The 12,580-nt window shown below is 40.0% G+C and overlaps 1 protein-coding gene across 1 annotated transcript; it reads right to left on the bottom strand.

Annotated features, from left to right (window-relative positions):
- Positions 1–4,334: 4,334 nt before the first annotated feature.
- Positions 4,335–5,448, bottom strand: LOC143397948 (testis-expressed protein 38-like). The gene is made up of 2 exons (XM_076854748.2): positions 5,412–5,448; positions 4,335–4,879 (listed from the first exon to the last, which is right to left on the bottom strand). Exons 1-2 carry the CDS (start codon positions 5,446–5,448, stop codon positions 4,335–4,337), a joined length of 582 nt encoding a protein of 193 aa, XP_076710863.2.
- Between the last annotated feature and the right edge of the window lie 7,132 nt (positions 5,449–12,580).

The raw sequence follows: 12,580 nt of genomic DNA, 5'->3' as shown, positions 1-12,580 counted from the left end.
TGGATATTGTTCAGTTGATAGATTTTCCTGTGAAAACTATGGTTTTAGAAGTTTGATGAAAATGTATAGAAATTCTTAGACTAATGATTTCTTTTTTTAATACTATCAAGCATGACTTTTTTGGACAAACTTAATAGATTGTGGGTTTTGCTTCACATGGAATGGAGGGGGAAAGATGGTTTACTTCTCAATTAAAAAAGCAACAGCTGGTTAATCTTTGTACTGGATTCACAAACTGAATGGGTAAAATAGTAATTGTTCCATGATTATAAAATAGAGTGAGGTAAGGCTGGAGTCAATTTTTTTTTCCTCAAAGAATCACAGAAATATTTATTGTCAAGAAGATCATTAATCCTCATCATAGAGAAAACATAGCAAACAAGAGTGAATAATACATGTTTGTGGATCCAGTATTCAAACAACTATATAAGCAAAGACATTTTTGAGTTCTGTTCCTAAAGTCTATAGTTGTGAAATACCTTTTTAGTTTTTAGATAAGGAATCAGAATAAGGTGATACAATACATGTCAGAGCTATTCTTCGAGAATGAGTGAGCTCTAGAGTCATACTTCCTGGGGCTGCCAGCTTGTGAGCTTTCAAAATTAAGCAGAGCTTGTACTTTAGTAGGAGATCACCACAAAACACCTGCTCAAAGGGAGAAACCGTAGTAGTAACCAAATACTAGAGGTTGAAAGGGCCTGGTTATATTGAGAAAGGATTTGGGTCTTTTTCTTGAAACAAATTCATCCTAAAACACCAGAAAAAGTCTCATCCATGTTTAGACACAAGCAAGTAAGGAAGCCCTACACCTAAGGAGGTACTGATCACTGCATCATATTAGAGAAGTGAAAGAAAAAGGGAAGTTTTATTTTGAGGAGTTAGTCTACAAAAACTCCTACATTGTAAATCGAACCTTTTGTGTTCTAATTCTCACTTCTGTCACTCTATGTCTGACTATCCGGAATCAGTCCAGGATTTTGGGGGATCTAGATTTCCTCACCTAAAAAATTAGATATTTGGACTAGATGACATTTCTCCTACCTCTAAAATTGTGTGACTTTTTCCTAGACCATATATTCTTTCTTTCTATACTGCTTCTCCACTGGTTCAGCAAATATTTATGGAGCCACTATTTTGTTCCTGTACTGTGACAAAAGTGTCACATCTTATATAATTTATAAGAACTGTTCAAAATAGACAAATCCATAGAGATGAAAGGTAGGTTAGTAGTTACTGGGGGCTGATAAAAGAAGACAGTGAGAGTGATGATTAATGGGACTGAGGGTCTTTTAGGAGTGATTCTGGGTTTGGGATATTTCCTATAAACAAAATCATAATATGTGGCCTTGGGTATGCTTCTTGTAGTGTAATGCTGTCCTGGTCTGTTTATGTTGTAGCATGTAGCAGTACTTCATTTCTTTTTTGGCTGAGTAATATTCCATTGTATGGACATAGCCCATTTTATTTATCCATTCATGAGTTATTTGATTGTTCTACATTGGGACTATTAAGAATGATACTGCTGTGAATATTATTGTGCAGGGTTTTGTAGATATGTTTTCTTCCCCCAATATATGCCTAGGAATGGAATCGCTGGGTCATTGCCACATGCACCCATTCTGCACTCAGGCCTGTGATCCCTTGTCACTCTGCCAGAGAAACTATCATGTCTCCAGACACAGGTCGTTATCTCAACTTCCTTTGTTCTAGTTAAGAAGACCAGCTTACAAGCTTCAGAAACCAATTACTTACTGTGAATTTATATCTGTGGGATTTATATCTGTATGGGGTCCTCACTTACACAGCCTAGTCCTTGTGTTGAGCTATAGTCAAGCATCAACTGCCACATCCTCAGCTCTCTGAGAAAGATTGGGTAGTGATCCGAGTTTGGCTTTCATTTGCAATCCTTTAGCTATTCTGCGTGGCAGCTTCCACTGCTTCTTTCTTTAGTTTCCCAAAGCATTGCTTTCTCATTATATATATATATAAAATCTGGCATCATAATGTTTACTTAAAGAGCCTTTCCATTATTCAGAGAGGCAACAGGTCCTGTAGAATTCCCAGAGGAATAAAGTGCCTGGCTTCAAGATGCTGTAATGTACCTGGCACCCAGGAATGGGTGTGAGGCAACAAAGCTGAGGAGTGGACACCCTTCCTCTGCTGCTGGCTGCGTTGCATTCTACTGCAGTTTCCTTTCTTTGCATTGCTGCACATAACCCTCCACCCCCCTGTGCTGGCCCTGCTGGTCACAGTGGAGAATTTTGAATCCCATGGGATGAGTGGCCTGTCAAGTAGTTTTTATTGACAGCTTTTTGTTTGCTGTGCATCTCATTGGCTTGTTTACCAACACCAACTAGATTTTGTTTCTTTCATATCCAAACCGGAACACATTTGGATATCCTGAGATTTTACAGAGCATGTTTTTTTTATATATGAACCTAACCTAACTAGTATTCCCATATGAAGTAATGCAAATCTACTTTTGTTCTAGTGGAGCTATTTTGGTCACATATAAGCAATTTTGGTTCAGTTTAGGGTGTGAATTCAAGGTTTTTATAACTCAGTTTGAGCTTCATTTCATATCAGTGATAGCCATTTTAATTTATCTGAATAAAACATTTTTTTTGTCACTATGTGTTACAAAGCCTCCCCCCACTCGCTTGATTTTTAAGAAAAAGAAAATCTTCTTTGATTTATGTTTATGGCTTCTCTCCTCCTTTGAAAGCAGGGGCTAACTGATCATTGGCACAAATTAATGTTCTAGAATCTACATTCAGAATTAGAGTCTTGAGTGTGAAGCAGTGAAACCTGTATGTCAGGGGCTTTAGGTCTCTGCAGAGTTGAAGGGGGCAAGGTGACGAGGGGGAAAGGTGACGAGGGGGCAAGGTGAGGGAGAAGTGAACCTCTGCCCCTGTTCTTCCAGAGAAGATCTGCTTAGTCCTATTTTTATTTTGAGATACAATATAAGATCATGTTTACACAAGGAAGAAATGGTTCCACTTAACTTTAAAAAATAAAAATGGCTTAAAATATATTGCTAGAGGTCATATAGATAGGAATCAGGCTTTCTTTGCAGTTGCTGGATCTAAGCCCTTCAGCCCACACACGGGGGGGGGGAGAAAAAAAAATTGGGTATATGTTTACTAACTTCTGAGAATCACAACCACACACACCACACACCACAAAATAGGCAAAACAGGCACTTCTCTCAGGGCCATGTACATTTACAGTTTTGATGAAATATGGTAAGTGGTTTTGCTCATTTTTAGAGTAAATGGGAAAAATTTTTGGGACAGAATCAGGTTTTCTTATCTTTAAACTGGGGCAGATATCTCATAATTATCTTTGTGTCTCCTTTTTAACTTATCCAGAAAGTATAAAAATTATTAATATTCCCATGTAGAAGAATGACAGGGGACTCAACTTTCGTGTAGCCATGGATATCTTAGGATACACTTTTTGGATGTGTTACTCCATATAATATTAGGTGGTTACCACCAGCCCTTCCAGTAAGCAAATCTGCAGGCCAAGCTGATGACCCTGTACACAGTGAAGCATTCATTCACCAAGGATGTTTTAAGAAGACGTGATTAGGGAAGGGATACCATATGGTGGAAGAGCAGGAACTGTAATGCCAGGCAGATGTACATGGGAGAAGAGGCTCAGAGAAAATAACAAAAAAGAAACCTTGGAACCTGTCTCCTCATCAGTAAAAGAAAAATCATAATAACCATTTTGCAGTGTTGTTCTGTTAGAAATCATGTAGAGAAAAACCAGCTAAGAATCGATACATCATAGGTATCACCCAGTCAGCACATAGTGTGGTGTGGTTCACTGACCTCATGATGACTTGCTTGGCCAGTGGCATAGCCACTGTGGACTGCTGTAGCCATGTGCCATTGGCAACTGTTACTCTTGTGGCAATTTTACTTCCCATCCTGCAGAAGAGCAGTGCCTTTGGGGACCTAGCCCGGGGTCTTGAACACATTGAATACTTGGAGGGAATTGAGCTCATCCACAACTATTGGCTCAATGTGTCTCTTCAGAGCCAGCCTCCAGTTCTCATTGTATTGGTGAGACTTGTGCCACCATCACACTGGGGAAGGATGTTGCCTTCTTACTGGCAAATGAGACGCAATGACTCTGATTTTTCAAAAAAACTTTACTATGTAACATCTATAAGGTTATATGACCTGTGTATCAGGATCACAGTCTTTGACTCCTTTTTTTAATACCTGGCCCCTGAAACTCTCCCTTTCAGTGAGAGGAGGCTTCAACCCTGTAGTAAAAGTCTACACATTGGGTCAGTTCAGCCCTTGTGCTAGTGCAGAAAGTTAATAGAAGTGGACCTGCCTTTCAGGAGCCTTGAAAAAGGGGTAGGAGGCCGAGTGGGATAGCATGCGAGGAAAGTTCAGGGTGTGGAGGGGAGGGGCAGAGGGGATCTCTGGAAAGATAATCGGGAAGGGCGATGGGTTCTGGCGCTCTGGCATCCCCTTAGGTGATTGCTGCTGTGGGACCACCAGAGCAGGTTGGAGGGTAACAGGGGCTTCTGCCTCAGGGCTGCTGCCTCTGAAGGCATGACGCCTGTCTTCAGGGGGCTGCGGCTCCGATGGAAGATCCGGAATTTCGAGTTCAATATCAGCATAGGCAAGAGCCCGGGGAGGATCTATTCTGATGGTGGCCGTCATGCCATATCTGCGTCGTTTGTTGACCCAGTACAGCAGTGGGCTGTAACTAAATGTGGCAGCTTTCATCACCTCCACCCACTGCTGGGCAAGCTGTCTCCTCCGCAGGTTCTTCCTCCAGTGGAGTACCAGCATGCAGCCACCAGTTATCACGGTGCAGAGCCCCAACAATCCGAAGTACCATGGGACCCACGCTGAGGCAGTAAAAAAACAACAGCAACAACAAAAAAAAACCCAAAAAAGGCAAGCTGACTGAGAGCTCTAGCTTGGGACCTGAACTGTGTCTCATTCCTCTCCTGGATTTGGCTCATTCATCCTCTCATTCCTTCCCACCCTTCTCAAAGACATGCCTAATAATTTCCTGATTCAGTCAAAGCTATATTTGCAGGGCACATAAGAGACCCCATTAGCCTTTTTTAGATAAGGAACACTAGGTGTAGAGGGGCCAGACCTGCCCAGACTCAAGTCAGGCCTTCTGGCTCCCAGTCCAAAACCCATGCAGTCATTCACACCAAGAAGCCTCACTAAGGACAAGGACATCAATTGTATCTCTTCTCCTTGGGCAGAGCATGGTCTCTGCCTTTGAGGAGTCCTTAGTTTCCTAGAGGAGTCTGTCTCTTAACTAAATAGCACTCCATTCAGGCAGTACCCCCCTCCCCCCCATCCATGCAAAGGGTCTTCCCTGAAAGTTTGTCACTCACTCTCAAAAGGACTGGGTGTACTTACGACCAGGGAGGCCCATGTCCTCCTTTTGCGAATCCATAAGGTTCACTCTGGTTACCAGGCCTATGGCTCTGCACAGAGTGAACTGGCCCACTACTCTGCCCACCAATGGGAGTCCCCAGAAGGCCCAGTCCCATTGTTCTCTAAAGATGAGATCACTGGGTTCTGAGCATCAGGAATTCTTGGGCTGGTGCTTGTAGAGTGGTTGGCAGTTGATGGAATAAGGGACTCCATCTTATGACATCTCATGAGCATGTTGTCTTCCATGAAAGACTGGTCCACCATAGAATTGTCTGTTCCCAACTTTGTGTGGTGAACTCACAGGCAGCTCCCAGCAAAGGGTCCTTACACCCTCAGGAGCTTCTACTTGTGTTTTCAGTTGTTAGGGAGCCATTTTCCAGTGGGGAGTGAAGCAGGGAGGACAGTGAACATTGGACATCCCTACCCTCAAGAAGTGTCTTACCCAGTTGTCAGGGAACAAAATGGCTTAGAAGAACCATATGGTCCAAACCTCCTCCTTTGGCTCCTACCATCTCTGTTTTGTTTCTTCAACAAGTGTTTTTTGGGCATCATCAGGTCTTGTATGTGATCTGCTTCTCTTTCCAGCTCCGTCTCCCTCCCCACCTGTCATATACCTTTCAGCCCTGGGCATGCCAGATTCCCACAGACCCTGCTTATTCTCGTCTAAACTTTGGCTCAGACTGCTGCTTCACTCAGGAGTGTCACTCACCACATTTCCACCACGGAACACCTCCTTATCCTCCCAGGTGGTCAGCTCCCCAACTCAAATACAAATAGTTCTTTCAGTTGATTTCCCGGTTTCTAGAACTCTGGAGCAGATAAATTTGAAGCAAATTGTTCCCAGGGACAGGAAGCAAATTGATTTCAACAACTATAAATTTGTATAAAGTGGAAAATATAGTGTTCTACAGATTTAATATATTATTTTTAGAAATTGCTCTATTTGAACTGCTATAAAAGTGATGCCCTTTTCAATAATATGTCACCTACCATGAACAACTAAAGTTCAGTTAAGTATGAATTAAACTGAAAAAATTAACCTGATGCTCTGCCACTGAAGCTTATTTTAAAATCAACATATTTTCCATCCCCTTCTCCCCATCCCTAACCTGGAACAGGATTACTTTTTGTCCCCATTCAGTTATCTGTCCTTGAGCACACACCCACCACAGGAGTGAAGAAATTCAGAGTTGGAGATGGCAGCAGAAGACTTAGAAAATGATTATATCCCAGATTAAGAGGTGAAATAGGACCAGGCACACCTGAAATCACATCTTTAAAGACACTTTGTTCCCCCTGATGTGCAGAATCACAGCCTCTGGGACAAGAGTCCCTTGTATTTTTCCTTTTCTTGCAAAGTAATTAAACTTCTGTCCATCAACTGATATATATATATATATATATATATATATATATATATATATATATATATATATATATATATAAATATACAAATGGGTATATCCATCCAACAGAAAATATGTGTGGATTTGTGTGTATATATATACATTATATTAATATAAGATTTTGATATTAGGGATGGACCCCAGTATTCAGTTATTGAATAAACAATGTAGGAAGCCTAAATCAACTAAAAATTGAAAATCATTTTCTCTCTGAAAAAATTTTAATAGCAATTTTACTTATTTTATACATCTATATTATTTGTTGAGATGTGCATACATATGTTTGTGTATAATATATGTATAATATAAAATATATAATACATATACATATATATGTCTACATATATTTGTATGTATATATGTATCTATATGTGTACATATGTGTATATATATATATATATATATATATATATATATATATAATTATTGCTAAAATTAAGAATCAAAACCAGTTGACTTGTATGTATTTTAGACCCAGAGCTCAGTCCCTGAAACATTTTGCTTATTGTGCAGAGCTTGCCCTCTATCCTGTCCTGCAGTTTCTTCTGCTTGCTGGTTGGAAATCTTGTCTGGTTTCATTCCTTCCATTCTTCCATATGAAAACAGCCTTACTCTCTGTGCCAACCTGAGCCATGAAGTACTCTAAATGGAAACTACTTATGATTTTGTATTGAAGATATTTGAAAAAATGCAAGAAATACCAAAGAGAAAGTAGTCAAAGAATTCGTTGGGTTAATTGTTTTTACAAAGTAAGTCTAAATTTTAAAAAAATATTACACAATCATCAATTTGATTACTGCTTCTGCCCAAACAAAAAATGTTCGTATATTTGTTGAATCACTGAAGGTTGAAGTTTAGGACTAGAAATAGCATCATAAGAACTATTTGCTTCTCATCTCTTGTGGTTACACAGCCTGGTAGAGGGTCTCTAGGCTCTACTGTCCCTCAGTCCCTGATGCCCATTCATTGGTTCTGCTTGTCCAGAGCAGCATGTTTTTTTCTGCATTTCTTTTCTCTTTTTATTTTTTGGGTGAATGACAGGCTGTTTTAAAAATCAGCACTTAAGTATAATGCATTGGCTACTTTTTTTTATCTTAATTTTTCTCCTACACAAGAAGTATTACCTTGATAAGACAGTGGATTTGAATAACCAATTTACTTTACCAAAGCAATCTTCAAAGGCCAAAGTTGGAGAACTCACTTTTCCCAACTGTGAATTTATTAAAAAGTGACAATAATTGAGACAGGGTGATACTGGCACAATGATTGACCTGCAGGCCACCGTAAAAGAACTTAGTCCAGATGTTGGCCCTCATCTTTGTAGTTACTTAGTTTGACAGGAATATCAAGATAATTAAACAAGGGAGAAAAAGTCTTCTCAATTATATGCTGGGGTGACTTCATATCCACCTGACTCCTCACACAATGCACAGAGTTTACCCAAATTTAATTCCAGAACTAACTCAAAATAGAACTATATGTATGTAAGAGCTAAAGGGGAAATTTTCTTTAAAGGTATAGGAGTAAATTTTGACTTTATTAGGCAAATTCTTCTTGGATAGGACACCAAGAGCACAGAGATAAAGAACAATATGGGTAGATTGAACTTCAAGTTAACAACTTTTGTTCAAAGTATCTTGTCAAAAATGTGGAAAGACAACTGACAGGCAAGGACAAAATATGTGCAAGTAACATGTCTTAAAAGAAAATGTATCCAGAATATATAAAGAACAGAACCCAACACATAGATAGCCAATGTTTAAATAATGGACACATCATCTGAGTAGACCTTTCTCTAGAGACCTTCCTCCAAAGCAGATATTCTGGCCAGTGAGCACATAAAAAAAAATGTTCAACATCATCAGCCAGTGAGACTCAAAATAAGGTACTACTCCACATCCATGAGGATAGCTAAAATGAAACCAGATATTAACAACTTGGTAAGGATTTGGGAAATGTAGAACCAACCTTCCTACATTGCAGTAGAAATGTAAAATAATGTAGTTTCTTTGACAAATATCATTCAAGTGCCTGTGTAGGGGGCAATGTGGCATCATTAGACAGTTCTAGCAGGGTCACTCTGTCAGCATTAGAAGTGGCTAGAATAGTTTTCAACATGTAGATGTACTATTGGATAAAAATAAAATATGGTTAGTCTTCAGATAGAAAAATGTACATGTCTAGAAGTCTTAGCTCTGTAGTACTTGGTGCAAAAAGAGTAAAAATGATTAATTACTTTTGATTTGATTTCAGTTATGTGCTAAGCCTTACAATTCATGTGTTTCCCAATCTCAAATTTGAGTGTGCACAAAGAAATAAGTAAAGTTAACTCAGTAAACCAGGAAGCGCCAGTTGACATGGTTGACTTTCTAGTTTTGACAAATGAAAGAATGATCATTTAAAGAAAGCCAGACACTTGGAGCAACTAGAAACAAGTTGCAGATGAATGATACGGAAAAGAGTTCTATTCGTTTATAAGAACCCAAAATATAGCCATGTGGAGCCACTGGAAATACGCTGCACTCTAATGGGCATCTAAGGGAATTGCCCAGTGACAACATTACCCTGGCATGTGGGCCACCTGCAGTGTTTCTGTATTTTCTCCAAAAGGAGTTAGTGTCTCAGTTGTATCTTGGCTGTGCATGCTAGGACAGTTGAGTCTCCTGATTGAGGAACTTGGGTTCTCACAGAAGGCAGATAAGATGGATCTATTCTGATAATATTTCATGTTATGGGGACTCTCTCATGGCTCTTTAGATTGTGTGGTCATGGAAACCTTCTGAGAAGCTGAAATATACATGTCAGGAGTGAGCTGTGTTCAAATCAGGGAGAGGAGAATGAAGGGGATGATGGAGGCACAAAGACACACTTTCTAAGATGGGCCTGTTGTGACCCTATCTCAAAAGGCTGATGTGTTCTTTAGAGAAGTAAGATGAACACAGGGCAGGAGGTGTAGGAGAGGGAAGTGCTGCACCCTTATTGGAGGGTCGGGTAGGGAACCCCTTGTATAGAACTTTGTTCTGTGGGACAAATTGGACTTTTCCAAGATCATGTAATGTTATGTAGATTAATCAAGTGATTCACTTTATTTTTTTTGGGGGGGGTGTTATTGTTTTGTTTTGCTTAATTTTATTGTGGCCCTGGGATTGAACCTGGGTCCTTGAGCATGCTAAGCAAGCACTCCACCACTGAGCCACATCCCCAGCACAGGAGATCTGTTTTTAAATACTATTTTATCAATATGTACAAAGAGTGGGCAGTGTCTACATGAAAATGGAGGTAAAGTACCCAATGAGGTGGTTGTTAATGGGACTCATGTAAATAGTGGTGTCCTGGCTTGGAGAGAAAATTTGCAGGACTTGTTGATGATGTGGATCTTTTGGGTGCCAGAAAAAGGAGAGGATATGGGTGGATGATGGCAGCATCCTCTGGGATTGGGGAGCCTGGAAGAAGCTGGCTTGAGTGGGCTGGAGATTTGAAAGGCTCTGATGGAGTTACAAACTGCAGAATCATTGAACTCCATACCATGAGAAAGTTCTAGGACAGGGACACAGGTGAACCCCAGGGCTTTTTCTAAATAATTGCTGCAGTCTGGCTGGGCAAAATAATCAGGGGTTGACAAGAAACTTGTGAAGGTTGATACAGCGGGAGCCATTTTATTGTAGGATGGCAGAGGTATTTATACCTAACTGAATACACAGCCTGTTTCAATTTAGCATCATCCAGTTACAGCAATCCTCATCATCTTAAGTATACACAGCTTAACTCAATTAATATCATCTTAATAGTTTGCTGGCATTACTTCTCAAACCACTCCCTCTGGCAAAGTGCCAGGCACCATCTTGACTTGGTTGTGGCTCTCAGCATATAATTACAAACCTCTTTAAGGAAAAGACATCTATACCTGCATCAGTATCTTAAGAATTGAAACTAGGAGGCTAGCTTAGAAGAATAGTCACAAATGCCAGATTTGAAGTTGTCTTCTTTGAGGTGTGAGAACTCTTGAACTTCCCAGGTGCTTAAGAAACACCTGGTGCCAGAATCCTTGTGACAGATTATCATTTGCAAGGTCCTTTTTGATGAGTAATGTGGAAGGCTCTAGCAGAATCACTATTTGTTTTGTTGGGAGGAAAGGCACTTTGCCATTTGAGAATTGCAGCATAAGTGTAGAAAGGTGTTTGTGACATCTTGTTTTAAAAATGTCTTTTCCTCCTGGAAAGAGGAACTATGAGCTTAGGGGGAAAGACTGAGAAGAAATGCTGGGTGTAGATCTGTAATTGAAATTTTAAAAAGGGGTCAGGGTTTGCCCTTCCCCATTAGTGCAAGTGTTCTTAAAAGTTCTCAGAGTGCTTTAGAAATTTTCAAACAAGGTCATTGAGCCTTGCATACTCTTAAGTGTCTCTCAGCCATCACTGCATACAAGGGTAGAAAAGAGAATAGTCAGTTTAGTGTAATGCTTTGTTGGTTGTATGACATGTGGGCCATGTATGCCAAAAGGAACCACAATGATTGTCTCTTGGTCAGCAAAGGCAGATGGAAAAAGTGTCATAGGCTTATTCCGTGTTCACATGTACATCTTGCTGAGTTGTGCTACCTGACAGGTAATGGTGACTGATGTAGTCTCTGTAGAAGACAACCCTGTCTTTAAAAGTTAGATTTAGCTGTTTTCATGGTGTGCACCTATAATCACAGCTACACAGATCAAGGCAAATTTGATGACAAATTTCAGGCCAGTTGAGGCACATTAGTGAATCAATGCCTGAAAAAAGGGGAGGGGCAAGTACGTAGCTCAGTGATAGAGCCCCTTCCTAGTTCAGTCTCTGAATATTAATATCAAAAAGAATAAGTCACTATTTAATCATGATTTAGAAATAGTGTATTTGCAGAAGTCTATGACCCAGAATTGTAACACCTAATTTGGTTGGGTGGGGCTCCCCCACCCCACTTCCATGGTTTTCTCTAATATAAATTTATTCTTGCTAGTGTAGCCATATTTTTAACTTTTTTACAAAATGGTGTAATGGATGAAATGTGTAAAGACTGTAGAATGATGAGGTCCTGTCTAAAGATATGAGACTGAGTCCCATGAGAACTATGACAGTACTGAAGGAGTTTGTCAAGTCAAGACTCTAGTAAGTACTAATTTTCTCACTGTGCTTGTGTCTGCATGGTGTGTGCACAGAGGTTGAGATCTGTGTGTATCCCTTAGTATCTTAGATTCTTGTATTAAAAAATGCCTATGGCTAATGTTTAGAAAATTGTTTTTTGTTGTTGTTGTTGTTTTTGTACCAGGGTTGAACTCTGGGGCAGTCAACCACTGAGCCACATTCCCAGCTCTACTTTGTATTTTAGTTAGAGACAAGAGTATCATGAGTTGCTAAGCCCTTTGCCATTGCTGAGGCTCGCTTTGAACATGTGATCCTCCTGCCTTAGCCTCTATAGCTGCTGGGATTACAGGCATGTGCCACTGCACCTGGCTGAGAAAATGGTATTCTTTATTGGAGGAGAGTGAGAAATTTCAGGTTTTCTGGTTCTGCAATGTTAGGAGATGCAGGAATAATGAAAGAGAGATGCTCTGAATTGCTGTACAAATGTGAATCCAGGGACAAGATTATTTCAGAGTTCTATATTGTTACCAGGGTTAAGATCCAGCTGCTTGCCCCACACCTGGCCAGTCAAGTTGACAACTAAGTAGTTGAGGCAAAGAAAGTGACTGCATTTAAAAAGTGGTTCAGTGAGAAGAAA

The sequence above is a fragment of the Callospermophilus lateralis genome, chromosome 1, assembly GCF_048772815.1.
Source record: "Callospermophilus lateralis isolate mCalLat2 chromosome 1, mCalLat2.hap1, whole genome shotgun sequence".
Taxonomy (NCBI): Eukaryota; Metazoa; Chordata; class Mammalia; order Rodentia; family Sciuridae; genus Callospermophilus; species Callospermophilus lateralis.
The sequence above is the reverse complement of the archived record's forward strand: the minus strand, read 5'-3'. Positions and strand labels throughout refer to the sequence as shown.